The sequence below is a fragment of the Phallusia mammillata genome, chromosome 8, assembly GCF_965637545.1.
Source record: "Phallusia mammillata chromosome 8, kaPhaMamm4.hap1.1, whole genome shotgun sequence".
Classification (NCBI taxonomy): domain Eukaryota; kingdom Metazoa; phylum Chordata; class Ascidiacea; order Phlebobranchia; family Ascidiidae; genus Phallusia; species Phallusia mammillata.
Genome location: NC_137259.1, coordinates 5,823,427 through 5,851,409, shown reverse-complemented (window position 1 = coordinate 5,851,409; position 27,983 = coordinate 5,823,427). Strand labels below are relative to the sequence as shown.

Sequence of the window (27,983 nt, the reverse complement as noted above, 5' to 3'; positions counted from 1 at the left end):
ACAAGTTTCTTGAAAAAAAAGCTATATCTTTACAAAACCAACATAAGAGCTCACAGATCCCAAAAGACAATAGTACTTGTTGTTTGTGTTTTTTGCACCTTGAAATACTCCTTGTAAAAATGACTGTAACTGCATCAAATTCAAGACTACACATCGTTCAGATCCACATAATAATATATTTCTTTCCAAATTGGTATCGAATAGATTCAATTCAATCGCAAACAAAAAGATTCAAGTCTACAACAGAAACACTTAACAGTGAAACTTGTGTATACACATGAAAAAACAAAACAATAACAGTAGCAGCAACAACAGTAATGAAGTAAACCAACAACAATAACAAATAAGCACCTACATTCAGCCAACAGTGTCTGTTGAGATTATGCCAGTACCAAGATGAAAACAGTTAACAGTGCTTTCAGTCTCTGAATAGTGTTTAAGTTGGACATAACTAAAGACATTTTGAAAGATAAGGTATATGAAGATCGCAAAACCTGTAGTGCTCAAACACCAAGCTCATATCAAAGTATAACAAAAAGATAAACAGAACATTTTTTCATGTATTTCAAAAACCTTTTTTTGCTGTAGATATGTAAATGGAGTTTGTGTCTTCACAGTGAAACCAACATTGCTGTTGTAGCCGCACCAATTATTATTACCACATTTGAAACCTATAATGGCTACAAGTGAGTCATTTGTTACCGGCAAACAAAATATGAAAATACAAAAGTTCAATAAAGAATTAAATGCACCAATTTTTGTCAAAAGTGGTTTTAAAATGTCCATAAGCACCATCAGATTTTGCATGACAACCAATGTACCATTTTGAGGTGAAGGTGTATGTTATCTATGAGGGGCAATAAATAGGTGGCACTAAACGCTACAGGGAATACAGCATACCACATGTGAGCATAAAAGTCAGAACGATTGTTTGTTATTTTATTATAAACACGAATAGCCCTTACAATATTAATACCAATGGTTTCAGTACCACAATAAACAGAAATGACGAGAGTTACTTTTTAGAATGCTGCCATAAAGAGCTTTTAATAGTAATGGCATCAATGCTGACTGCCAGAGTCTTGGAAGGGACACAGTTAAAGGTGCGACGTCCTGAGTTGTACTTAAACAAAGCTTCGATCATTGAAGGAATAATGGAAACAGGACCTACAATAAAAGGGAGATAAGTTTTTTGAAACATGTAAAATTTTAGCGCAAAAACTTGTTTTTAAGCCATAAAGCTGTTTACTGATTATTTACAAACTTAAAATCGTAGGTGTGGTTGTCACAATTTTCAGAATACTCAAACCCTAAATAGAGATGGGAATAGAACCCACAACCTTACGACTGCTGGACCTGTTTGTCCGAGCTTTTACGAAAACACTTTTGGTCTGAAAGTATAGTTTGTCTAGTAAGCTTCAATTTGTATCACTCTATGCTTAACATACCATTGCCGGTTATTTTTCGAAGTTTTTCTTCATCTGGATTGTAGCTGTATATAGCTCTGTATTGACATTTGTTGTCACGAAACAAAATCATCAAATGGCGAGCACTGCTTTCATCCAATGCCTAAGGTGTAACAACAACATTAAATTGCAATTTTTTCATCACTGTGATTTATGGCTGTGTAACATTTCAACCAAAAAAGAGTAAAAATAACATTTCATATTTAGTTGTTTGGTGTATTATAAAGGTATACATACAACCTACCACATGGAAAAAAATACAACTTTATTTCTGTCAGCCTAAAAGCAGATGCGAATATGCTGTTATGTTAAATTTACCTATGCTGTTATGTTAAGTTAAATTTGATTGGCGCATATTCTAAAAACTGTATTTATGAGTTTACAACACTGTGAAATAAGCCAGTAAAACACTTTGGCGTTGGCCAAATCCAATTCATGCATACAAGTCTGTTAATCAATCAACAATTATTTTTACCAGCGAACACAAATCTTAAGTTGAAAAGAAACATGACTGTAGGGAAGCATCGATAAACCTTTGGGTTTTCTCGCCAACTTGCATATTGTTTGTTAAGTTGAAGATTGTCATACCCTTAACGTTTTCTTTCGAACAGTTTCATTGACCTTTCCAGGCAAACAACAGTGGTTGAGCGCATTGTTGATCAGCGCTCGGTTTGACTTTGAAATCAGCTGCTTGAACAACTTTGGCCCTAAGAAATGAAAATAAGATACATTGACCAAAAAACGTTTGCCCTGGAAGTGATTACTAGTAGAGATAGCCAAGCCCGAGTACTAGGTACCGAGCCCGAGTACTTGGTACCGCTGTTTTTAATGCTCGGTGCTCGGCCGAGCAGTTGTACAAACTTACCCAAGCATTAAATTTGCATGTACATAACATACAAACAGGTACTTGAAATGTTTTTAAAAAACAAAAAGGACTGTGTGTTTTTTCAAATGCGTTAGGTGGTGAAAAAACGCGTTACTTCTGAGACTTCCACACCTTAATGCATCGCTGCTGACGATAAGGGACCTCAAAAATCTGCAAAACTCTGGTGGAATTGAGAATGTTTGTGACATCACAATGCGCCGAGCGTGCTCGTTGGTGTTCGACGCAACAGAACGTTTGCAGTTTTGGCCCATCCCTAATTACTAGCTGTTACTCACCACTATAATCAGAACCACCAGAACCATTTGATTCAGTTTCTTCATCACGATGGGACTTTACCTAAAACACAATTTTGTTATGTCGGTCAGAAATGAAACAAATTAAATGTCATACAAAAGCAAAACAGTACCCCATATGTTAAATTTCTGGTTGATCCGTGATGACTGCTTGTGGGAAGATCTAAAAAAACATGAAACATTTGATTTACAATTTTTCAACAAATAAAAGGCCCAATTTTAGTTTTTTTAAAGGCCCACCTTAAGCCAAAAAGTAACTTTTAGTGACAAAATAGAAAGAATTGATACTATTTAAATAAATAGTATATATTTGTTGGTTACAATCTCATGAAACAACATTCATGGAGCTCTGAAACAGCTGGGTCACACAGTTTACCAAGGTTTGCAATATTTTCCAAAACTTCTACTTGTTCAGCGATGTTTGACTTCGGCTTGTGAGTCTGTGAACAGAAACAGTAAATCAACATAGGTCCTGCCCAGGATTCGAATTCCACCACAGACCCAAGCATCTTAAATATGGCAAGACACAGACTAGAAAAAACTAGCCTGCGGTGGGATTCAAACCCACGACAGGATGATCTATAATTGAGTGTGTCAAGATTGCTGGTCTGCATGGATGCTTAAGGGCTGATCCCAGTATGAATGTTTTCATCTTTATATATATATATGTTTAGTTATCAAACATTATAAGCAGGGCCTTTTTTAACAAATCCAAAAACGGTTCATCAAGGATGCCGCTGAATACCTTTTTTCCACTGGACACTGGAGTATTGGAAATGATACCAGGTTTCATTGTATTATGAGCAGCCTCCTCTTCTTGTTCTTTTCTCCTCTGGTAGTCTTTCAACCTCCGATCTCTCTTCTCCTTTTCATCCTGTTTCTTCTGCATCAACTTCTCATGGTGCTCTCTGGAAAAGAATTCAAAATGTTTTTATCAGTAAACCACGATGATACTAAATAAGCAAAATACAACAACGAATCACTGTCATAAGAATGCTAAGCAATCATTTAGCACAGGGGTTCTTAACCAGGGGTACATGTACCCCTTGGGGGTACGAAGCACCAAAGCAGGGGGTACGACATGCAGTGTGAAATTATACGCTATTTAGGCATATTTGTGAAGAATGCGTAACAAGTAACTTTGTTATATGTCTATAACGGATTGTTTTTTTAATACTTACATTACTGTTTTAATGCATGCATTCAACACGCAAGTTATAAATACACTGAATTTAATTCCTATTATTACAAATTTATTTACTTCTGTCGGCAATTGTAGACAGGGGGTACGAAAAAAATTCATGAAAGCTCAGGGGGTACAAGCGCTAAAAAGGTTAAGAAACACTGATTTAGCAGGAATTTAAACAGGATTATAAGCTAGTTTAAACCTTATTCGTCAGCTAGTTCATGTGCGAAAGACAAGATGACAAAGCCTTTGTGATAACATAACTTGCCTAGATGATGCAACTTGCATTATATAACATGTTAACGATGGCCAATAGGTTTATTTAGGTCATTAAAACTGTTTCTTTATCGACACTTGACTATTAGAGCTAGCAGTTTTTTGCACTGCAATGACAGTAAGCTTCATCTTATTCATTTATAGAGAGAGCTCACCTGGCTTCTCGTTTTCTCTTCTCGCTTTCCATCTCCCGTTCCATCTGCTTCATCCTTTGTTCTTCTTCCTTCTTGAGTCTTCCGAGGAGGAACTGTTCCTTTTTCTTGGCAAGTTTGGTGGCTGGACTCTTCTCATCAACAATCTCAAAGCCCATTGCTGTATAGAACAATACAAAAGTTACATTTTTTGCACCACTACATTTTGTGTCATTCATGTTTCACTTATCTGTAACATATTGAAAAGTTCATACAAGCAATTACGAACTACATTATACCTCCTTTTTTGTCTACTTCGTTTTGATGTACCATCGTTGTTTCAGTGTCAGTTTGCTGCTCAACAGCTATTAAAAACAAAACTTGTTTAATGACTGTTGCTGGCTCGGCCAAGCAGTTGCACAAAATGTAAGAAACAATAAATTAAATTTGAATTTGCATGTTCACGCCCCGCTAACATAGGAAACAAGTATTCGAAAGGGGACCTTTTTCAAAATACGTTAGATGGTGGAAACTAGGGATGGGCCGAGCTGAGCCAGAACCCGAGTACTCGGTTCCGAGCATTGCTGTTTTTGATGCTTGGTGCTCGGCCGAGCAGTTGCACAAACTGGCCCGAGCATTAAATTTATATTTTTGTGTACATCTGTTTCGAGGAAAACATATTATACACTAAACAGGTTTAGTATAGAGCAGTGGTTCCCAACCTTTTTTTGACGCGACCCAAATACTTACCAAAATTTTGTTTTGTGGTTTCTCGCGACCCATGGACATGCTATTTTAGTTGAATTTTTGTCTGTAAATTCGGAAAGCTTTTTAAAAATTACTACGCAAGTTTAGCAAATCAATAACCTTATAACGAACAAATAGTGTTGTTGTTTTCGACCTAACATTTCCATTTAACCAGGACTTAGAGCTGAATCGAAGAATTATTAGCCAGACAACGCTTAACTGTGAGCTAACACATCACTTGACGTCACAAACAGTTTTAACCATTATCACGACAAGTTGTGATGAAATTATTGTTGGACAACAATTTATAGCCTTAGGAAATATATAAAAATTACGCTACACGGCGAAATCAAAAAGTAGATGTTCTTATTGTCACTAAAACAAGCGACCCAACAGAATGTTCAGGCGACCCAACTTTGGGTCGCGACCCATAGGTTGGGAAACACTGGTATAGAGCACATAGGAAAAAAGCAATACTCACGACTGCCCAATAGTGGCGATTTTGCGGGTGTCGACTGACAAGATGAAGTTTTCAGTTGGCATGAAAACGAATCATATGAAACTGTAATCTCATGAGGGGCTTTGCTGCCGTCTGGAAACAAAACAAAGTGTTGTGTGCAAAGTTGCAAGGAAGAAGCGTGCTAGATTGATTTTTCACCTTGATGGTCTGTGTTTTGGGAGGTTTGGTGGTTTTGATTGTACTGCATTTCATGAACCACTGCAAATGAACGAAATTGGTCAAGACATGCGGTCGCATGTGTTTTTGCGCAATACAAGGAACTAAGGCAGTACAAGGTATTTCAAAGTTGACTATCTATTACAAATAAACTGGTGACGCAACCAACAAACAAATTTGGTTTGGTCATTAACAGATGATTGTTTTGCAAAAAACGATTCAAACATTTTAAGCAGTTGTGCCGTTTGGGCTTGTTTTCGACATCATTTTCCGGGGTTTTGTCACTGGTTGCGTTTTTTTTGGAGGGTTGTCAAAAAACATTTTTTGTATTGAGCATTTGACCTGGCAAAACTGCGTTTAAGATTTATAGTTGTACAAGTTACCTGTTACATCGCGAACAGATAGTCGTACAAGTTACCTGTTACATCGCGAACAGATTGTTCTTGCGTTTTCGACGGAGCTGAGGAGGGAAACAAGGTTCGGCGTGTAACGGCTGGAGCACTTGCCTCTGTTGTTTTAATTTCAGTAGAATGGTTCCCAACAGGGGGAGCACCTTGCTGTAGGGAATCTTCAGGATGTAAATTTAAATGTGGCTGGACCTCTGGCGCTTTCTGCTGTTGGTTTAAGGCTTTGTGGCTAGGAGAGGGCGAGAATTTTTCAAGGCTCTTGAGTTCAGCCTGCAGACCGTCGATGCTCTTCTCCAGGTCATTGACCTTTCGCTTCTGACGTTCTCGCTCCACCGATCGCTGCAATTGGTCGAGTCTCTGCTGCACGAGCGTGACGTCGGCGGTGAGGTCACGTGGGGTCGACGGCCGGTTCGGGGAAAGTGTGAAATTGGAGGTTTGAAGAAGGGAAGGGGTAGGTCCTCCTGAGGTAATAGCAATATAATTAGATAAACGTATATTTCCAGTTTAAAAATAGATCATTTTATATTTGTGTCCACCTTATAAGATTTCACTTTACATCCAGAACAGACTGTTTAAATAGTCGAGCAAGGGTGTAAAACAAATCAGGGATTTTTAAACAAAATATTATGCATTTGCTTTAACTGCCTTTTCGTCACTGGACGGCTGATAAATGGCACCTTTGCAGCTATGTTATTTTTCCATTTTGCCCAGCTACTGATCGGTATTGAGGCAAACCGTACCATAGCAAAGCAGACTTTTGAACTACAACTTTTTGTGACTTTATATTGCAATCACCTATCGATCGCATTTTCCAACAACATGACAAATTTGAGCCTTTTACAAACAAAATATCAGCTTTGATTTTTCATTATCAGCCTACTTTAATACCAAACAAATCAACAATCAAGTCCAGTATGTAACTTCAAACTTAGATATCTCATACCAAACTCAATCAACATTCAAAGTAACAGAATGCAGTTTAATTCACTTCAGGTGGTTATTAGCAGGTTTAGATCACTAAATTAAAAAAAAAATCATCAATTTTTTTAGTTCAACTGAATGGACGTTAAAAGAAGGACATGCATTCTTTGAAAAAAAAACTGAACAATGATGAAAACTTACCATAGCCATTAACCACAGGTTCATCATTTCTGGTACTGGTTGCAGGACTTGGACTTTTTGAAGAATAATCTGAACTGCTCTCTTCCTTTTTGGCTTCTGGAAAATGAAATTTTATTATTTGCTGAGTCATGTAGAAGTAAACTTGTTAACTTATATTTTCATAATAGTTGATATAGTTACCTTGAATCAGCGTTCTTTCTTTTAACTGTTTTAGTTGCATCTGCATCAAGTCTCGTTTGTAGAACTAGAAGACACAGTGTAATGTTGAGGTAGGGTGTTAGAATCACAAAAGGGCATGAAAAAAGCACAGAATAATTTGTCAATAAAACAATCTTTTTCTGGCACAGATTAAGAATTAGTGTAATCAAATTTTTAACAGTAAGAATTAATTGCATCTGCTTTAAAAGACTTAAAACTAGTCTGTTAAATAACCTACCATTTGTTGTTGGTTCTTTTCTATAAGCATGAAATGATGTTGTTTTTCTAATTCCAATTTCTGCTGTCTAATTTGCTCTGCCACTCCTCTCATCCTATCTATGATATCCATGAGACGTTGGTCATGAGATTGGAGTTCCGTTTCCATTGGAACAACAGGACTGGTCTAATCGTAAACATAATCATAATCATGGTAACAATAATGTCAAAAAAGTGACATTTTACCTACTAAAGTCAAGTACATAGGTGTTTGTATTTAAATAAGTGTTGATGACATGCACACATCAAACTTACTGGTATTTCATGTGGTCTTTCAAACAAATTATTTCCCCTGTCAGATATGACTGGGTAGCCAGCAGCCCGGGCTGAATCAGCTGTATTGAAAGCTCCACTGCTTACAATATAACTGGTTTGACTTGCAGCACGACCTTGCGTAAATTTTGGGTCTGTGTGTGTTGCTGATTTGTCAGGAGACTTTTCACTGCAGATAAACATGTGGTTAGGCTTGGAAAACTTAAAAAAACAAGCTGACAATATCGATTGGAAGCTACTAGTGGTACCAAATGCATTAACTGCCAAGGTATTTGACATTGCAAAAGCAACTAAAGGTTTATGTATCACTAAGCACTATTTTCAGTGCTGGAAGAAAGGCTACAAGGGTGGTGATACATTTGCAAATTTTTCGGAGCATTTTACATTAATGCTCCATGCTTGGCCAAGCACGCTTTGTGCATTGGGACGTCACAAACAATTCCGATTCCACCCAAGTTTTGTAGCTTTCTAAGGTCCCTTATGACACCAGTGGTGTATTAAGTTATATGTCTTTCCACCATGCAACACATTTAAAACAGTCATTTTTGTTCTTGGATACCCTTTCTTGGACACTAGTTTTGTATGTTAGCTGGGCATATGCGAATTTAATGCTCGGGTCAGTTTGTGCAACTGCTTAACCGGGCACCAAAAGAGTACTCTGGTTCTGGCTCAGTTAGGCCCATCCCTAATAAATGCACATATCTTTGAAAAATGTTTTACTCTTTGGTTGTTTTAAGTGTGCACAACTTTTCATACAAAAAACAGTATTATACAAGTACTAAAGAATGCCATATAATTTGTTTTAGCATACCTGCTTCTGACCACAGCTTGTAAAACATCTGTAACAGTGCTAGGGTGGGTGAACTGACTGTCCCCCGATGCTAAACTGTTTGTAACATCTGTGAGGTCAGATGAAGATCCAGCATTTAGTGTTGTAGAGTTGGTCACATCATTTCTGCCGCTACAAAGAGGTGTTTTGTAATCCAAAGTTCGCACTGTTTCCAAAGTTAGATCTCCGACATTGTTCGAACGAGCTGTTGAAAAAGTGCTGGAGCTGGATGGGTTGTATGTTGCTGTAAAATCACTCCAAGCAAGATTGGATGTGCGTGATGATGTAGTATCCTAAACATAGGTTTATTGATTTTTCGTGTACATTTTATTGCAGCACTCATAAATTCAAAAATCACACAGAACACATTGGATTGGTTACATCAACCATGCATGTTTCGAAATTTACTTTATTTAAGTAAGCTGCAGACAGTACACACTGTCTTGAGATATAGGGTTTTATTAGTGCAGCTGATGACAAGACATAGGCCTTATTGTCTAGGGTAGCCATCTAACCACAGTTTTTTTAACAGGCAAAAAAGCCATGCCTTGGGTGATTCTGTTCGATGCCACAACTGGGCACAAATGGCCTAATGCTTTTATAATTTATTTAACCTCCATATCTGACAAAAATACAGTCATCTGACAATGCTGGGAGCAGTCTAAAAAACAGTACAGTTTGTGTGTTAAAAACACAACTGTGACAAAGGCATCTAAAAAATGTCTAAAATCAGTCAAAATCATTGTTCAGCTTGTCAACAAACCTATAAACAGAAAATATCACATACATCAACACTGTCTCTTGCACTGAAGATTTCCTCAATCTCTGAATCACTGCCGATGTCGACTTTTGACAGCAAGCCTGTCGAAACGACATTTGATTGTTCCCAGAATTTTTTAGCAGGGCTGGCAGGTTGACTTCTCGCTGATGAAGCTGTACTTGCTGTAATTAACAATGCATGTTTGGCTGGCTGACAAAACCATTAGGAAAAATCAATACTTTAACTAAGAGCGTAATAGCCATGTTAGTTACACAGGTGATGTAAAGATTGGCCATATAAAAACAATTTAACCAAACATATCAATGAACATTTTATTGTGCAGTCATATATACATCAAATGTATACATATAATTTTTGTAGTATGTGTGCTTTGATATAAATCAGTTCTTGCTATGGCGGTTTGTTATGTTACAAATATCCTGTTACAAATATGTACTAAATATATTGCCTAACATTCCTTTTTTGCTTTTGTAAATGGCCTTGACAAAAAATCAAAATAACTTACTATTTGAACGTGCTGAATAAGGTTGAGTAAGAATATTCCTTTGCCATTTTGACTTCACATCAACTGGTACTTCAATATCAAAACCACTATTGATGTTATGCAGGGATGAGGATTTTTGCATGGGATCATGTGCAGTTCTACAAAAAAAAATTACATACCTATTTAACACTTAGTCAATGCTGGAATTATTTTGGTTTAAGTGATTAAAACCTTACTATGCACTTTCAACTATTTCAGACTTGATTAATAAAATGATACATAACATACATTCACAGTGGCCTTTAAACAGACAAAAACATAGCAGTTTTCTGCATTAGACTGTTCAAGAGTATTTTAACTTGTACATATAAAACCACAAATAGAAAAATAAACAAAGAACATACAGAGGTATGTAGTTATGCTGTATTATGAATTGGAATTAGAAGGTTCAAGACAAAGGTAATTACATAATTTGTGGCCTTTAAGTATAGTTTGACTTTTATAATACCTGTGCATGCTATGGTTATTGTAACTAATTAAATAGTAAAAAACATAGCTCCTAATGGGTAATAAAAATCCAAATATGTTTTTTCTAACAATCCTTGTATTTAACTAAAACAAAATTTGTACTGCATTAAATTGAAACAAAATAGTGTTTAGGCAACAACTTTACAATATTGACCTATATAATTACAAAACAACCATAAAACTTGATGAAACAATACCCCTGTGTGAAGCAAAAATAGTAACCTGATGCTTGTTGTGATATGACGAGAATGTGGCCTTTCTTCATGATTTCGTTTTGGTAGAAGTGGCCTTTGTGGGATTCCGTGGAGTACTGAGGAATTGCTTAGATCAGAATCGCTCTGGGAATTGGTGCTCTGCGTCATAAAGGGATTTCCAAGGATGTTATGATACTAATGATTCAATAGAGGTGCATAAATACAATACAGACACACATCATTGCAGTTTATAACAGAAATGTAGGACCACTTTATACAGAAATTGTACATTTTATAGCAAAAAATGTTATTAGACCAATCTGTCCTATTTTTTTTAAAATTTTGCATATTTTAGAAATATTTCAACTTAATAAAAAAACCAATCCAAAAAGATGTATTAAATTGTGTATCTAAATACCGAACCCAAAAACAGATGGGTATTGACAAATAAACAGAACCACATTTTTAAAACAGCGCTTCATTACCATGAGATTGGACGATGATTTAACATCAGGCGTTTTAGGGTGAAAGCTCTTCTTGGTAGCTTCACTGATAAGTGCTTTAGCATCAGGAATAAGTGCTGAAATATGAGAGGTCGAGTCACGGTCCTCATCAGCGCTTCGACTTCTGTGACTAACAACAACAATGTTAAAACTGCTGTTACGTGACTCAGATACTACACTTATTGATAAAATTATGATATGTATCTCAGTAATGTATATATAGACACTTTTCAATATGCTTTATCTAAAATTTAGTTTCACAGATGATTTAGGGCCTAAGTAAGGCAAACCAACCTTGAGGTGCTTCTTGCAGATAAATTAGGTTCCACAATCACTTCTCGAACATGGGTGACGCTGTGACCTGACAAAGTTAATTTTTTTCAGAAACAGTCTTATGAACCTGTCAACCTTACATTTAGGGTCGACGTACAAATTGAAAAACAAGATCTTCAAAATAAATCACAAATAGGCATTAAAATGTAAAAAACGACCTATTCATAAATCTGCTGATGAATGTTAGTATTGGTACCTATATTCAATAGTCATGTAGTAGCTTTAGGGAATAAAGGTCAAGTTTTATTTTACTGAACAGTAACTTTATTACTGTTGAAACAAATACCCTACACCTCACCACAAGACAAACCAACATATTTCAGACTTTATACTGTTTAAATATGGACTTAAAAGTGAGAAGTCCAGACACTTTGAGCCCTCTTAAAAGTTGGGTGTGTTTAGTTGACATTCGGTACCAAAAACTAGTAATAATTAGTCGTAGTATGCCAGGCCCATTGAAGGCATCATACCAAAACAAGACGTCCTCCCAAACAAGACACAGGCTGGAAAAGTCCAACCTAGGTACATAGGTCCATGGTACCTGCTAACCTGCTGAAAATTGAATCAAGAGCATTGTTGCCTTGTATATATTGAATCAAGCCAGTCTTCCAAGAATTCCCACAAAGCAGCTAGTATCTGGGTCCTAATTTGAAACAAAAACATGAATACAGGTAACTTACCTCTAGGGTTCACAATTCCTTTCACTGGTTCACATTCAAAACAGTAAAATAGAAAAGAGTAGAATGTAAAGAAGTTTGGTCGCATTTCCTCACAACATTGCAGAAAGTCCTGAGCACTGAGAAACTTTCTAAACTTGCAGATTTGGTATTGAGGAAAAACTTTGTTGTAGCAAAATGTCAGCGCCAAGTTGAGATTGTGCAGAGCATCACTTATTGACATTGGGTCTTTTATCACGATATCTGCAATTGTATGTATGGTTGTTGAAAGTTTTGTAAAAAACAGTAAAACATTTATATTCAGTAACATCAAGAGATTTTGTAAATATTGATGAAATGGTTTGTTTTTACTTTCATTTGATGTCTTTTGTTCTAAGTGGTTTAGCAGAATGTATAAAAAGGCATAATTACCATTGATTTGTATGTGATCTGGACAATAGTAGTTTAGAAGCATAACTAAAACGCAACTATCACAAACATCATCAATTTGTAATGAAAGTGGGGAAAGGTGACCATTAATTGTTGACGCCTGCAAAAAAAATAACAGAATTAAAAAATACACTACATACAAAGCATAACAATCAGTTAACCTGGGTCTAAATAATTTATCACACTTGTTAACAACATATTAGTGACCAAAAAAGATGTGTTAAAAAGGTTAGTGTTTTTATTACCCAGGTCAATAAAGCAAATGGACTCTGCCGTTACAAGTACCACAACTAAACAAACACACTGTCACAACAAATGCATTCTTTGCATGTCAGTGTTTTAGTACCAGTTTACCAGTAAGTCTTCAAATACTGTGTGTTGTATTTAAATAAAAAATCAGTCAAATCTCATTACCATTTAAGCAAAAAAGTTTAAAAACATTGTATATATGTTACACTTACTTCAATTTCTGTAAGCTGTTTAAATCTTGTTTGGACCTAAAATAAAACATATGTTAACCAAGTCATATGGCAATGCATTGAATTCTTTTTTTTTAATTTTTTTAGTAAACAATTCTTCTTTTTGTTTCAAAACAATACATACCTTGTTTAACCAGAGAACGATTGCCTCTTCAGTATCATTGGGCAGGTCCCTTGAGGCAAAGAAAGGTGCAAATTTCTTCACAGAGTTTACAACCTTTTCAACTGGCGACCACAGGTTAGAGCAAACAGCTCGCATCAGTTTATCAATAATTCCAAGATGGGCATCCTGAAAAATACAAGGATTTTAGAAACAGCTGCATAAGAAACAATGCAATTAGGTGGTGTGAAATAGATGAACTTTATTCACTTTTGTGTTACATATGCGTGTGATGCTTTCTCTTTAACAATATGGGTAAAAATATTTAAACTATGGTGCTACTGAACACTAATTTACAACAACAAGAAAAATTAACTAACATTAGCTAAAACTTTCTCAATATATAATATATTTTTTTGAAAATTGACACATGCTTTACAAACAAGAACAGATATTCATACATCAAATATCGTTTTGTGCTATTTAAACAGGATTACATCATACACCAGGTGTAGCATGTAAGTAAATATAGGAGTGACCCAAAGCATGTGAAACTAAATCACTCACAGCGTTGAAGGATTTATCTTGTAACTGTTGTTGGGTTATAATAGGTTCATCGTTGCCCAAGAGATAAAGCCCATTTCTGCACAAAACTTCAATCACTGCATTGAACACATTACCAGATGGAAATGTTTTGAAACATTTGGCAAGTACTTGTTGATATGGCCAGCCTAAAACATATTGTAATACAGTGTTAGCAAAGTCTACACATACCTATTATCAACCATGAAAAAAACAATCACTTTGGAAATCACTTTATTCAGTACAACATACTGGAATTTAAGTCTGTTTATTTATTTAATCAGATTTTAATGTTTTTTCTAGACAACTTGATGAAAGTTAAAGTCTGCATTACAAACATTTAAGCAATCGCTTTCAAATAAAATAGTTTTCAAGAATCTTGTCAAGGTGTTTTTCATTACCTGAAATCAAAAACCATTTTGTCTCTTGTGTAACTTGACCATTGGCATCCAATAGAGGCTGCTTTGAGTTTAAATAGGTGTGTTGCGATTCTGTATTTAAAGATGAAACTTGCACAATCCAAGAAATGGAGCTGCGAATCTAAAACGGACAAGTGCAAATATTTATAACTGATGTATTTTAAGCCGATTGTAATTTTTTCAACATAGTTGTTGCAAATGCAGGAAGCTTCATTGAACAATAATGGCAAAGACATATAATGATGATATCGATTGTTATTTTAGAAATTACTAAAACATACCTTTGCACTTTGTTTAGCATAGTAACCAGCATCAATTGTTTGAACATCAACTGACATTTTGAATCTCCAAGTAAGCTAAGTCTCTTATGGAGGTGATTTTTTTAAATTTAGTTTAGAAATTAAAGCCCAAAACAAATTGGTCCAGTTTTGCTTTCACTGTACACATACTTCCGACATAGTGGAAAACTTTTGTCATCTGTTAACTTGTTATGTCCTTGAAAAAAAAAACTGGTAAATAAAAAAGCTCAAGAAAAAACATAGCACACTACACGACCATTTATTACACACGCAGTTGCCAATAACGTGCAGTAAGCTGGTACAAACACCGTTGGACTAAAAGAAAGTAGTGCTACAAATCCAAACCAATTCTAAAACAAATAGCTGGCAAAAAATTGAAACTACTAAAGTACTAACTACTAACCCGGCGTAACGATTTCCAAAATATACCACAACAAACACATTTTGACACAAGTGGGCGCACGAACACACCAGGTTTAAAAATAACGGTTGATAAAAATACACAGCGACGATATTAGATGTTTTTGAAACATGAGTATCAGAATAACAATAATTTCGTTTCACTATGGGGACCTTTAAAATATATGTGGTGCTGTAAGATTAACTGTAAAACTTGTTTATTTGTAATTTAAACGCATGTATGTTCTGTTTGTATGTATTTGGTGATAGTTCGACAGGGGTCGCCGAATACGTTGTTTGTTGGCTTCAGTGTAGCCTACATGACTGCTTCCCGTGGCAATTATTTCGGATAATTTGGTTGGAAGTGCATGCAACACAATCCACTACGTTGTTTGTTTTCTTAAAGCACCTGTTAAAACAGAAATATTTTAGGTTTTGGTAAAATTCTGTAAAAAAGGCATGCCTTTTAGTCTGTTATTACGACTATACTGAAGTAAGGTAATATGGCTACACTAGCTTAACTTTAATTGATATTAAAAATACACACAATTTGCTAAAAAAAAACATGTCCCGTGTACCAAAAGCTCAAGATAAAACATCAAGTAACATGAAAAATGGCCCCTTGTAGGCCAAAATCATACCCTATACAGACAGTGTAGATCAAACGTTCTCTGTCGCCCAGTTGTTTAAGGAAATAAATGAACGATTTCATAAATATGGGTGCAAAAAATTGCTGCTTAAATCACAAACAAATCTAATGCTATATAATTTCCTCACGGAGCAGAAGCCGTTCTGCCGTAGTAAGCGTTGTTGATGTTGATAACTTTTCCAGCAGGGCACGATAATTGTTTTTTTGCGGAATGTTCGCATGCAATGGTGGTAATCAATTCTGGAAGTCATGAATAAATTGCATTCATTGAAAACCAAAGATTTAAAATAGGGTTTCACTACACAACGGTACAACCTTGCTACCTAAGCCTATGCCATTATTGCCCCTATATAGGCTACTACGAAAGTCATACGATTTACAAAAACTAAGCTTAAATAGTCGTCAAAACAGAAATGTTCTTAACAGACGTTTCAGTTACCACAAAAATAACTTGCTATATGCTTGCTGAATACTTACCAGGGGTTACAGCCTCTGTAGCAGAAGTCAAAAGCATTGCTGCGCATATAAACAAAGTCAACATTCTGTATTAAATTCGATTTTGTGTGTGTTAAGTTATCGGCCGAAAGTGCCCTAAGTATAATACAAAAGCGGCGCAATGTACAGATCAACTTTAATTAACACTGAACTGATAACGATCGCTTGTTTTGTAGTTGATAGACTTCCCGTTATTGTTCATAGAAACATTAAGTGATTGATTGGAGTTCGCCACACGGCTACGTTATTGAAAGTTTTTTGACGTCATGCGTCCCGAAATGGATGAAAAATTATTACCAAAACTTACGCACAGTGGCGGTAACTACAATCCTTGCGTGTAAGCGGAGTTGAGCATAAAGGTACAGAAATCAAGGCTATCCTACCTGACTTATAAGCTGCATGGAGTTGTTTTCTTTAATCCCGCCCATAATATGTATAATTTGTTAATACTTTTTAGTACTGATGACTAAAAGAGTACGAATTCGTCCAGGTTAGCGCATGATGCGTTGGAACATGATATATTAGTTTATAGGGCCCCCTCGACTGGTCTAACCAACGTCCCCTCCCCAGTCGTGTTTACCAAGACTGCGCCAACCTCACTTTCTTGTGAGCCCTCGTCACATAACGCTTTATAATAGGGTGTAGGTGGCAGCTACCATGCACCTGGGCTCGTTTTTTTAAGGTTTGGTTTGGGTGACCGCTAAGTAGTTTTAAGAGACCGCAAGTGTTTCATTTAAATACCAAAAAATAGCCATATTTGCTTAAACGAATTATATAAAATAATTTTGGGAAACCGCTGGAGAAATTTGAAGAAACACCTTAAAAAAACACTGCACCTGGGCGTTTTGGTATCATCCGCCAATTGTGCCCTTCACTTTTTGCGCTCAATAACGTTGCGCAGCTATTTCCGGCTTGGTGATTGTTTTTAGGGCTATTGTGTCGCTATGTTTTCTTTCACCAAGCGAAATAAACTCAACTCAACATCAACTGATATTTTGAATATCTTTGTGCTGAATCTCTTATGAAGCTAATTTCTTTAAAACTTATAAACTTAGTTTAAAAATTAAGATCAAGAACAGATTGGCACAGTCTTTGCTATCACTGTGTGCAGACAATTATTGTCTAACTAGATATCCTCTTACCTCTTAATTATTGCCTCTTAATTTGTCAAGTCCTTAATCAACTCCTCAATGAAAACAAAACCTTAACACAGGTAGAAACATATAGCACACTACACCAAAACAAACACAAGTAAGAGTAAGAGCACGCTTTAAAATGACGGTGAGCAAAATAGGCTATGTATATTTGTATTCGTGTAAGATTAACCGGAACACTTGAATGTTCATTCGTCATTCAAAGTTTTAAACACATGTATGTTCTGTTTCTATGTATTTGGTGATAGTTGGGCAGGGGTCGCCGAACACATTGTTATTTGGATTCAGTGTACATGACTGCTTCCCGTGGCAATTATTTCGGATGATTTGGTTGGACGTGCATGCAACGCAATCCACTACGTTGTATGTTCCGCCGATGCACCTGGTAAAATATAGATTTATTATTGTTTAAATAACTTTCTAAAAAACATGTCCTTGCGTGTACTATAGGTAAAGTTGAAAACATCGGCAATAATCTTTTAAAAGGGATTTTTATACGTTTAAATTACATTCAGCGCTAAACGGTGATTTAAAAAAGCGGACCAAAGTTTTTAGGTGACCAAGTTGTGTACGAAACTGGATGAAGAATAAATTGGGGCTCAGATTTTTCTGCTAAAGTCACGGTCATAATTTAAAGTGCATTTCCTCACAAAGCAGTGGAAGTCCTGCCGTAGTACGCGTTGTTGATGTTGATAACTTTTCCAGCAGGGCACGACAGTTGTGCTGTTCCGTAATGTTCACATACGTGGGTGGTAACAATTTCTGCAAGTTATAAACAAATTGTAAACATTATAAGCCAAAGATTTGACAGGGTGCTACTGAATAATGTTGCACCCTTGCTAAGTGACAAAACTTTGCCTGTTTTGGCCACTTTCACAATTACGTTGTAGGTTTTGAAAAAAACATAAGCGTTAAAAGATTAAATAAAGAAATCTACCAACACCATAACTCACGTCAGTCGCACATTTAGCTAATTTTCGATAAGTGGCACAAAGATCACAAATCCTATTGAAAACGGTATTTCTCAAAATATGCTGACGGTTAGGGCTATTAGGGTTAGGATTATGTTTAAACATTAACAATTCAATAAAACTAACTCAAAAATTTTGTTCCTAATGTAAAATTTATTAAAAACTTACTTCCCAACCCTACCCCTATTAAGGCGCTAAGTAAATAATTCAGCTCCTGCGCTTCCTATCGAAAATTAGCTGAATGTGCGGCTGACGTGAGTTATTGTGTAAGTCAGTGGTCGGCAACCGCCGGTCCGCGAGGAGTTCGTTACCGGGCCGTACAAATTTTCAGGTTAAATGCCATAAAACATTTTGCCCATATATCCCGGGAATGATAAACTAATTTATGTGTTTTTATTGCTGAATATTTGTAGTTTTTTAAAGACCGGTCCGCGATAAAATTTTAGGTTCAAAAACGGTCCGCCGTGCAAAAAAGGTTGCCGACCCCTGGTGTAAGTAGCTCTAACATCAAATAGTCGTAAAAAGTATAAATTCACTGAAAAGGCGTTATAGTTACCATAAACATTAAAGTTTTGTTAAAACTACATCAATGCCTATTGAATATACTTACCCGGGGTAACAGCCTCTGTGACAATAACCAACGACATTGCTGCGCAGATAAACAAACTCAACATTCTTTTCTCCTTTATAAATTATCGGCAGAGACTTGTCTGCGTTTGTAACCTATTTTAACCTATCAGCCGGTTGAAAGTGCCTTGTCTGTGCCGCGTAACACAAATCAACGCTAAATAACACTGAAGTGGTGATAACGATCGCTTGTTTTGTAGTTGATAAACTTCCTGTTGCTGTTCAGAGGAACAAGTGATTAATAAAAATTCTTCACAGCCTTTTACGTTAATGTAAGTATTGTGACGTTATCGCGGCCTAATTAGATAATTGCCTCTTCCTACGTTCATGGTATAACGCAGGGGTGGTTCGTAAAATTTTTGGGAAGTATTTGGGTCGTGTCAAAAAAGGTTGAGAACGTACTGAAATCAGGGACGGTCAACCTGTTGCCCATGAGCGGCAAAAAGTTTTAAAATACTTTTTTTAATACACGCGACAATCACTACAAAATGAACCTTTGCAGTCAATAAAAACAAGTTAACTGCATTTTTGAATTTGGCTAGCGCCCGGTCTGGGATTTTCTAGTAGGTGGCGCAACGGAGCATAGGCGTTTATGGTGCTGACTCAGCAATTTGGGTTTATGGTAAGAATAATTGCCGAGTCAGCATCATTACCGCCTATGCTCTGTTACGCCACGTACCAAACTGGGCGTTAGCTGAGTTCCAGTGTTAGTATTTCTAACCAATTTGTTGCCTTAGTTTTTCAATGTCTCAAAATAAATTTTGCTGTTTCATCATAAATTACTCCACAAATCGCAAGTAACATCCAAACCAGCCAATGCATTTGTATATAATTGCCAATTTTTGCGCAAACTTCTGGCTAAAAGGACAAATGGAACATCAAATGCCACAGGTCAACGTATGAGTTTTTAAAGTAAACCAAAAAAAAAACTGTTAGCTGTCTTCTGGTGATTCATTTTTAAGCGAAGTAGTACCGCAATACGAAAGTTGCTGTGTTTTTACAGGATGTCATTTAAGCCAGTGGTTCTCAACCTTTTAAGTTTGCGGACGGAAAACTTTCAAAAGAAATTTTGCGGACCGGTGGACTTTCAAAATCAACCCAAAATGTAATTACAACAAAAATATGCAATTCAAACGAAGTATGAAAAATTCAGTGTAATGAGAAGTTTGCTGCTGTCTTTTGCACTTTTTTTGGCACAACACTTACAGCATTGTGACGTACGACATAGTCCAAAGTAGACTCTGAACTTTGTCTTACGGCACAATGTTGCAAATTACGGAACGTGAATATTCTAAATCAGCTTAAAATTGGATGTTTTATTTCTTTAATTAGTGGACAAGCCTTTAACATCTTGCATTTTGCAATTAAGACATAAAATTATAATATCTTTGGCGGACCGGCAGGAAAGTTGACTGTCTATTGATCCAGAGTTAATGGTGCTTTTTAGGTATAAGTGCCTCTAAAACTTTTTCCCGTTGGGAATCGGGCTTTGGATACATGAGTTCATGCCGGATAATCATACAGAATAGATTGCATGCTCTTTCAGGCGGCAAAATTATTTATTGATTGATCTCAAGAAATTTGGATTATACATTGAGCTTATAGCTAGTAAGCGACATACAGAGCCAGTTGTGTTTGTGTATGAAGACTAAACTTTGGACGATGATCGAATAGCAAGAGTATGAACGGTTTGAGGCGTAGATGACTCTGGAAGTAAATAGTTCAAGGAGGATACATCTAAATGTAAATCAGAATCATATAGTCAAGTCACAGGTTGTAGTTTTGTATTATTTTGCTATTGGACGTTTAAATAGGTTAAACCTTCAATTTATATGCCCCATAAATAAGATTAAATGATGTAAATTATTTTTGTCTTTTGACTTGAATATGGCAGTTTATTAATGAAGAAACAGATCAAAAACTTCAAATGGTTCGATTGACAAAAAATTAAAAAAAATTTGAAATAGAAAGCAAATTGGAAAATGCGTTTCATTTTGTACTTTCGCAAATAAGTGCGTTTTCATAGTTTGCTTATATACAGGTCTCTTATTGGATAACCTTAAACGTATTTTTATTCCTTTTTTAGCAATCAGAAAAAACTATTTATCAATAGGTATTGGTCAATTGGATGGCCAAATGCCCACTGTGCGGCGCCCTTTTCGCGAGAATTCGCATTCGTATGATACGCGGACACATGCTGGACATAATACCGGCAAATCCGGCAGCGATGCAGAAAAACCCGCTCAACATTTTATGACCGGATTATTGATATTTAATCTTATAATTGGAGTATTAACCGCTTGTTTGGTTATCCATCTTGGTAAGTATATTGATTTTTTTTGTATGCTCGTTTATAAATTTTGATTAACCCTGCAACTTATGTAACAAAATACAAACATAGCTTATTTTTGAGTTTAAAATGAGCAAGGACAACAAGCTTTTTTAAAAAAACGAAAACGCCGTTAACGGAAACAAAATACACTAACCCAAAAATCTAAACGTATTTTTTTTAAAAAAGGGATAGAAAATTCTAGAAGAGCTACAGAAAACGAAATCTTACTGAACGAACTGGATCGTTTGAGGCCGAATTCGACAAATGCTTTCCAACCACAGGTAACAACATATATACTCAACTTTTTCTGCTAATATTTTAGTGTCAATAGGTTTAAAACAGCTATTTTATTTTATTCAATTCTGAATTTGGATAAAAACTTTTGCAGCAAGACTCACCTTTTGCAACTTCACTCCGCCTTGATGACGATTTGCGGGAAAGTCCCTGTTGTATCCTGGCAAGAGAGGCGTTAAAAATCGTCACTGAAGTCAAAAATTCGACAATGACCAGGTATTTGGTAATCAACCAAAAGCAACGCTTTAAAAGCCAGTTTTCGGACAAAAGTTCACTTTTATTTCTTTTTTCTTTTGCATTAATATAATTGTGTAGGCCAGGTTACAAAAAACTCTTTTTCACAGCGGGCCGAATAAGTGTAATAGTGCTTGCCAAAGCACTGCTTGGCGCGCGAGGCTCGCATAGTTTACAAGCCATTGCGCGGCCTGTTCCAAACGTGGCCCGCGAGTTGATTTTCAAACGATCGGCAAGTTGTGATACAGTATTGTTTGATTTCTGGTGATGCGACTGTTTAATTCTACAGTTGCATTAAACTCATCTACTGAGCCATGGTCCTTTATTACGTTACAAGTAACATCTAAAAAGCAATTTGTTGCGCACATTTAAATTTTTTAGTCTTGTCTGTGTTGTCACAAACTGTATTTGGAACATTTCCAGTGCGGTGTATTCTTATGAGACCAGGAAATAATAATCTTAAAGTTTGTTTCACGAAACTTTCGTAAGGACTAAATTTAAATTAATGTTACTAAGTTATCAATAATATTTGGCATACCAAAAATAACGACCGTGGGCTGGAAGAAATGACCTCCGTAGTTTGGTGACCCCTAGAGTAGGATAGAATAGGACATCTAGTTTTCTGTTTGCTGAGGATCGTATTACTTGTTGTTGACCTCGTTGGTTATTCTTTGTGCAACATATATGACATAAACTGTCATTTTTTCAGTTTACCTTGGAAGGATTCCGTCTCACCGCATCGCTATTTCCGAAACAAGCTTAACGCAATGTTGAACTCGATCAGAGCCCTGGAGTCGTCGCAGATTTTTTTTCGAAAACAGATTCACCAACGCTTGGGTGCTTTGGAAAGCAAACGCATGAATCTGCAGAGAAACACGGGTAGGGTTTAAAGACAAATTACGGAGGATGAGAAATAAGATTAGTTTTATAATATTCTATCTTCTAATGGCTAAAAAACAGACTTGATTTCTAACGTTATCCATAAATTAAAGTAACACGATTTGCCTATCACATGACGTCACCATAAATATTGTTGTGCTCTTTTTTATGTTTGTTTTGCATTGTTCGCATACAAGCCTACGTATGTCTGCATGGCTTGAAAAATAAACTGTTGCCGCTCCCAAAAATCTGTCAATACCATGCAGTTTTGGAAGCCGATTGTCTAGCAATAGATTTACTTAATACACACTATTTTGTATACATGCCCACTGCAACAGGTTATACATCACTATTTGAGTGTAAGAATGTGGCAGAATCAGGCGTTTCTAGCAAAAAATACAACATATTTATAATTCTAGATACCAATACAAATACAGGTATAATTAAATGAAAAATGATTGTTTGTTTGAATTTTGTTCAGATTTCAGTGTAGCTTTCCATGCATACTTGTCCAACAACCTCGTGACCACACTTGAAGGCGGGATCATTGGTTTCAATCACGTGGCCTTCAACGACGGCGCTGGCTTCACACACGGCGTATTTCGTGCGCCGCGCCGTGGCATTTACATCATCGTGCTTAACGTCATCTTGAGTTTGAAATCTCATGTGTCCTATTCGGGGTGGGAACAGCCAGTTAACGTGACTTTAAGGGTAAACAAGCGACCCACACATTTTTCCTTTCAGCAACCTTTTGTAGAGAACCTCGATGGAGTGACCAATCAGATTAGCGCTGTGGTCAAGCTTGACCGCTTGAGTGTCGTGGATGCGTATGCTTTCGGTGTATCAAAGTTCTCGATTGGAAATGGATCGTCCCTCTGCGGTGCTCTCATCTAAAATCGCGTTTAATGTTTTTGTGTTTATTCCTGCAAAATGTGCGTGCCGCTTTGTTTGTTACATGAGCGTCCTGTGCACCAAGTACATTTGGCCATTTTTGTGGCTGCAAGAAAGTCGTGGGCTGATCTGTGTAAATGTTTACACTTGTGATGCACCGAACCCGCCTCAAAAGGTTCGGGCCGAAACCAAATATTAGACCATGAGGCGGAATCAGGCCGAACCTAATATCCTCTTTCTTATCGATGTTTTCAATTAAATCTTGTGTTGTTGATGCAAGTGAGCTGGTTTATGGCACTCTAAAATTACTTTGACAATGCGTAAGCTTCACTAAAGTTTCAATATTTTGCAGACAACATGGCTCGGATTTTCAGATGCAACAATTAGTTAATTGATGATGTTTTATTTTGGTAAAATTGTCATTTGAAACATTAATTTCACACAACCAAAAAATTCATTAGAAACATTGGGAAACGGCATCTTCGGCAGAAATCGGTCAACCGAAACTTCGGCGCATTACTAGTTTAGACTTCAACTAAAACATTCCTTTCCATGGATACAATCAGGGTTGCCAGGTACTGTCGGCTGGATTCGGACAGTATTTGTCTGAAAATCGGACATTTTAGGACAAAAAAAAAACGAGAGCGTATAATTGCTAACAAGGTATCAATATCGAGGTGCAAACTTTTTGTGCGTTTACGTTACCTAAACTCATAAGCGCCGAGTTTTACACAAATGCAAAGTGGCGGACGTAAAACATGACGTCACTTATGCGTGCAACCACAAGAACTGAAATCCAAACTTAAAGCCCAACAAACTTCACGTTGCTGTAGCGTTTATCATTGGTTTCGCAACGTTTAAAAAATGTTTCGTCAACTTGTTGCTTCATATCACCTTAGATAACCATTTATTACAACAGTGGTCTTCAACCTTTTTCATAGGCGACCCCAATTTAAGGGAAAATGAAATCAGAATTTGCATGCGACCCCATTTTTATCAACACTGAGAAAAATGTTTTAAGTAATGCTGAAACAAGTGCACAAACTATACATAATTACAAAGAAATATGGCGATACAAAAGTATTCCGAAAAAATGGCTGTACAAAAGTATTACGAAAAATGTTTTTAAGCCGTTTCATTTAAGACATAAACCCAATTTTCGGAACACAAACTTGTCAAAATGTTCAACATTTAGTTTGCACTGTTAGTGAGATGGTATACACAAGTTTTTGAAGCCGCGGCTTGACTTTGCACAAGCTTAACCGCATGTCATGCTCCACTTCCAATCGATTACAATGTTTCGTTTCTAATACACTCGTGGCACTAAATCCTGCTTCACACAGCCACGTGGTTGAAAACGGGATTAGAAAAATTTGACATAGTTGGGTACGTTACATAAATAACTATTCACTCGTTCTGGTGTCACCTTAAATATTACAAACTTATAGTGTTGAGTCATAATACACGTTGTCTAAACCCATTGTTACGCGATAAAGGCATTTTGTGTTTTTCACTACCACGATTTAATTGCAACATAAGGTAGCAAGCTGTACCACAAAACAAGACCAAAAGTTGCGATCTAAAAGAACATAATATTAGTTTTATTTTCTGTAATCAATTTTAAAATGCAATAAATTAAAGCGACTTATTGCGACCCCAGAAAAAGTTTAGGCGACCCCACTTGGGGTCGCGACCCATAGGTTGACGACCACTGTATCACAATACAATTGCATTGTACACAACAATGGCCAAACATTCACTGGCTGACAATTATGTGTTTAGTGTCATAAACAAGGTACTAACCAAAATAAGTTGCACTTTTAAACCACGTTTTGTCGTAAAAAAGGTTTGCAACCTTCAAAAAATAGGAAGGAGACAAAAAGTTATTCAATCAGCAAATTTCGGACATATTATGACAAAAAACTAAATGTCCTAATGATTTTTAGGCGTCGGACACAGCATGTGAAATTAGGCCAATTTATTGTTTTTTTTCCGATTTTTAGGCCATCTGGCAACCATGGATACAATCTTTACAACTGTGGCAAAACCAACAACTGCATTTCTGTTTTTGACGTCATAATTGATAACAGATTGATTCGTCTACTTTACATTCTACATTGATTTGAACAGCAACTTTTTTAAAATGTTGTAACATCAAAAAAAAATATTAATTACGTTTTGAGAATATATTGCTTCTTGCCTGTTATATAACAGTATGGCAATTAAGTTCCAGAACCTTTATATAGCACGAAACTAGATGGGCAAGTTTTTGTTATGTACGGTTCACAACAGCACTTGGAAAACCTTGATTAAGAATGGAAATACGTTTAAACTATGGCTTTGTGGCAATTTGTGCTTGCACTGGTGCAGTTGAATATCTAGAACAATTCAAATTGTATAATGCGTGTATAATAAAAGGCACGATCTGAATTTTGAAATGTCAAATATAGCATAACATTTATCAGTTTTATTTTAAGTATTTGCTATTTAAAGTACAATGCTTATTGAACCATTTGTAGGCTACTTGCAGGTAAATAAACACAAAAGTTAAAGTCAGGACTCTAATTAACTCAGCGGGATAAGTTCTAACTGTCACCAGGGTGATAAAAGTGGTGCCTCATTTTCAAGCAGGGATATGGGTCACAATAAACACAATCTCAAGAAATTGCGACAGACAAGCCGAGTTCGCACCACCATTTTAGTGCGACCACAAGTCTAGTAGCTGCCCAGGGGATTAGGCTTCAAAGGTGCCGCTATTAAACGTTGAAACTTTCAAATCTTTTTCCACAATTGTATTTTCTGTAATTTGTCACATAGTAAAAAGTATGTTACAAAACAAATTGGTTTATCTGTTAAAACTGAGGTAGATAGACTTATCAAATATGCATGAAAATTCAACCCTTCGATCGACAACAAATCCAATGATTGTTGGACTCACGACTCCATAGCTGTTTGGCCGAATATGGTCATGTTAAAGCACCCTTTCTTGTGGTAATTAACGTATCGTATGACCTTATAGGCATTTAAATAAGTGACTCGGTTTGATTTTATTATTACTGTACCCTTAGAACAGGGGTTCCCAACCGGTGGTACGCGAAGGGTTTTTAGGTGGTACGCGAGTAGCTTCTGTTTTGTTCACAAAAACCTCAATTTGCAACTTTATATTTTGTTTGTCTGGTTTTGTTTACAAAAAAACAGTCCCCAGGCCTATTGTCATTGTTACGTAACTATTCCTGTTGTTTCGTATCATTACGATCTTCAAAATACAGGTCATGTCAATTCTCAACAAAAAGCATAGTTTTTTTTTTTTTTTTTTTTTTTTTTTTTTACAGGGTTTGAACCCAGGAACCTCCCGGGGACGAATCCCGATCAGGGTTTTTTATGTCTGTCTGTATATGGGTCAGGCGCGCCAGACCATAGTTGCTACTTGCTATGAAAAGCCGAACAACGCTGCGGCACAGTGGGCGTTAATTATGTCAAATGATTGCTCTTGATAGATATATCTACTGTTTTGGTGCTTAAGATAGCGTTGAATGAAATATGATTCAAACAAATTAGTTGTTCTGCAAGAAGTGGTACCATAGAGCACTGTAGAGCAGTGGTTCCCAACCTTTTTTTAACGCGACCCAAATACTTACAAAAATTTAGTTTTGTGGTTTCTCGCGACCCATGGACATGTTTTTTGGTGGAATTTGTGTCTGTAAATTCGGAAAGCTTTTTAAAAATTACTACGCCAGTCTAGCAAATCAATAACCTTATAACGAATAAACGCTGTTGTTTTTTTCGACCAAACATTTCCATTTAGCCCGAACTCGGAGCTGAATCAAAGCATTATTAGCCAGACAAGGCTCTACTGTGAGCTAACACACCACTTTATGACGTCACAAACAGTTTTAAGCATTATCACGACAAGTTGTGATGAAGTTTATTATTGGGCAATAATTTAATTTAAAGCCCTAGGACTAGGTAATATAAAAGTAACGCTACGAGGCGTCAAAAAGTAGATGCTGTAATGGTCACTATAACAAGCGACCCAACAGAATGTTCAGGCGACCCAACTTTGGGTTGGGAACCACTGCTGTAGAGCACATTAGTGCTCTATGGTGGTACGTGTGGCAGTGCAGAGCGTCCAGGTGGTACGGGATCGTAAAAAGGTTGGGAACCCCTGCCTTAGAAGGTATAGTGAAGTGCATATAATCCGTCTAGTCTCAAATATTTGCTCGGCCTTGATACTGTGTCCCCAATTGAAGCACTTGAAAGACGTCACATAGGTTTTGTGACCTAGTCTGTGATGACGCCATAGTGCACGAAATATCTTTTGAACAAACAAAAACTTAAAAGTATAATAGTACTTTCCAATAGTACATGTTATACGAACAGAAATATGTTTTACTTTTATTATTTGTTTTTCATTTTTGTGACAAAATTTGCTTTGTCCAAAACCAAACGGCTTTTGTCAAAACATATCCTTGTATTAGAATGCA

General features: G+C 36.4%; 2 protein-coding genes and 1 long non-coding RNA gene across 5 annotated transcripts; 1 reads left to right on the top strand and 2 right to left on the bottom strand.

The window, feature by feature from the left end:
- Window positions 1-156: 156 nt before the first annotated feature.
- On the bottom strand, window positions 157-14,772 carry LOC145204571 (uncharacterized). 3 transcript variants are annotated; one of them, XM_080077163.1, is made up of 29 exons: window positions 14,557-14,772; window positions 14,258-14,396; window positions 13,842-14,005; window positions 13,299-13,463; window positions 13,157-13,192; window positions 12,678-12,795; window positions 12,270-12,509; window positions 11,551-11,617; window positions 11,239-11,386; window positions 10,782-10,912; window positions 10,053-10,189; window positions 9,554-9,708; window positions 8,749-9,059; window positions 7,920-8,106; window positions 7,627-7,791; window positions 7,371-7,434; window positions 7,191-7,286; window positions 6,080-6,529; window positions 5,644-5,703; window positions 5,467-5,577; window positions 4,538-4,603; window positions 4,263-4,419; window positions 3,391-3,553; window positions 3,022-3,085; window positions 2,759-2,808; window positions 2,628-2,688; window positions 2,055-2,173; window positions 1,449-1,569; window positions 157-1,167 (listed from the first exon to the last, which is right to left on the bottom strand). In XM_080077163.1, exons 1-29 carry the CDS (start codon window positions 14,611-14,613, stop codon window positions 1,016-1,018), a joined length of 3,954 nt encoding a protein of 1,317 aa, XP_079933289.1. In that variant the 5' UTR covers window positions 14,614-14,772; the 3' UTR covers window positions 157-1,015. The 3 variants fall into 3 exon arrangements, with proteins under 3 accessions (XP_079933289.1, XP_079933290.1, XP_079933291.1); XM_080077164.1 differs by having other exon boundaries at window positions 6,080-6,526; window positions 14,557-14,754; XM_080077165.1 differs by lacking the exon at window positions 5,644-5,703 and having other exon boundaries at window positions 14,557-14,754.
- Window positions 14,773-14,870: 98 nt separating this feature from the next.
- Window positions 14,871-17,333, bottom strand: LOC145204572 (uncharacterized). The gene is made up of 4 exons (XR_013853504.1): window positions 17,260-17,333; window positions 16,100-16,138; window positions 15,751-15,862; window positions 14,871-15,382 (listed from the first exon to the last, which is right to left on the bottom strand). It is a non-coding gene; the product is annotated as an uncharacterized LOC145204572 (long non-coding RNA).
- Window positions 17,334-20,960: 3,627 nt separating this feature from the next.
- On the top strand, window positions 20,961-23,816 carry LOC145205492 (uncharacterized). Its single transcript, XM_080078229.1, has 5 exons — window positions 20,961-21,189; window positions 21,388-21,482; window positions 21,590-21,711; window positions 22,439-22,608; window positions 23,090-23,816. Exons 1-5 carry the CDS (start codon window positions 21,006-21,008, stop codon window positions 23,500-23,502), a joined length of 984 nt encoding a protein of 327 aa, XP_079934355.1. The 5' UTR covers window positions 20,961-21,005; the 3' UTR covers window positions 23,503-23,816.
- The last annotated feature ends 4,167 nt before the right edge of the window (window positions 23,817-27,983 follow it).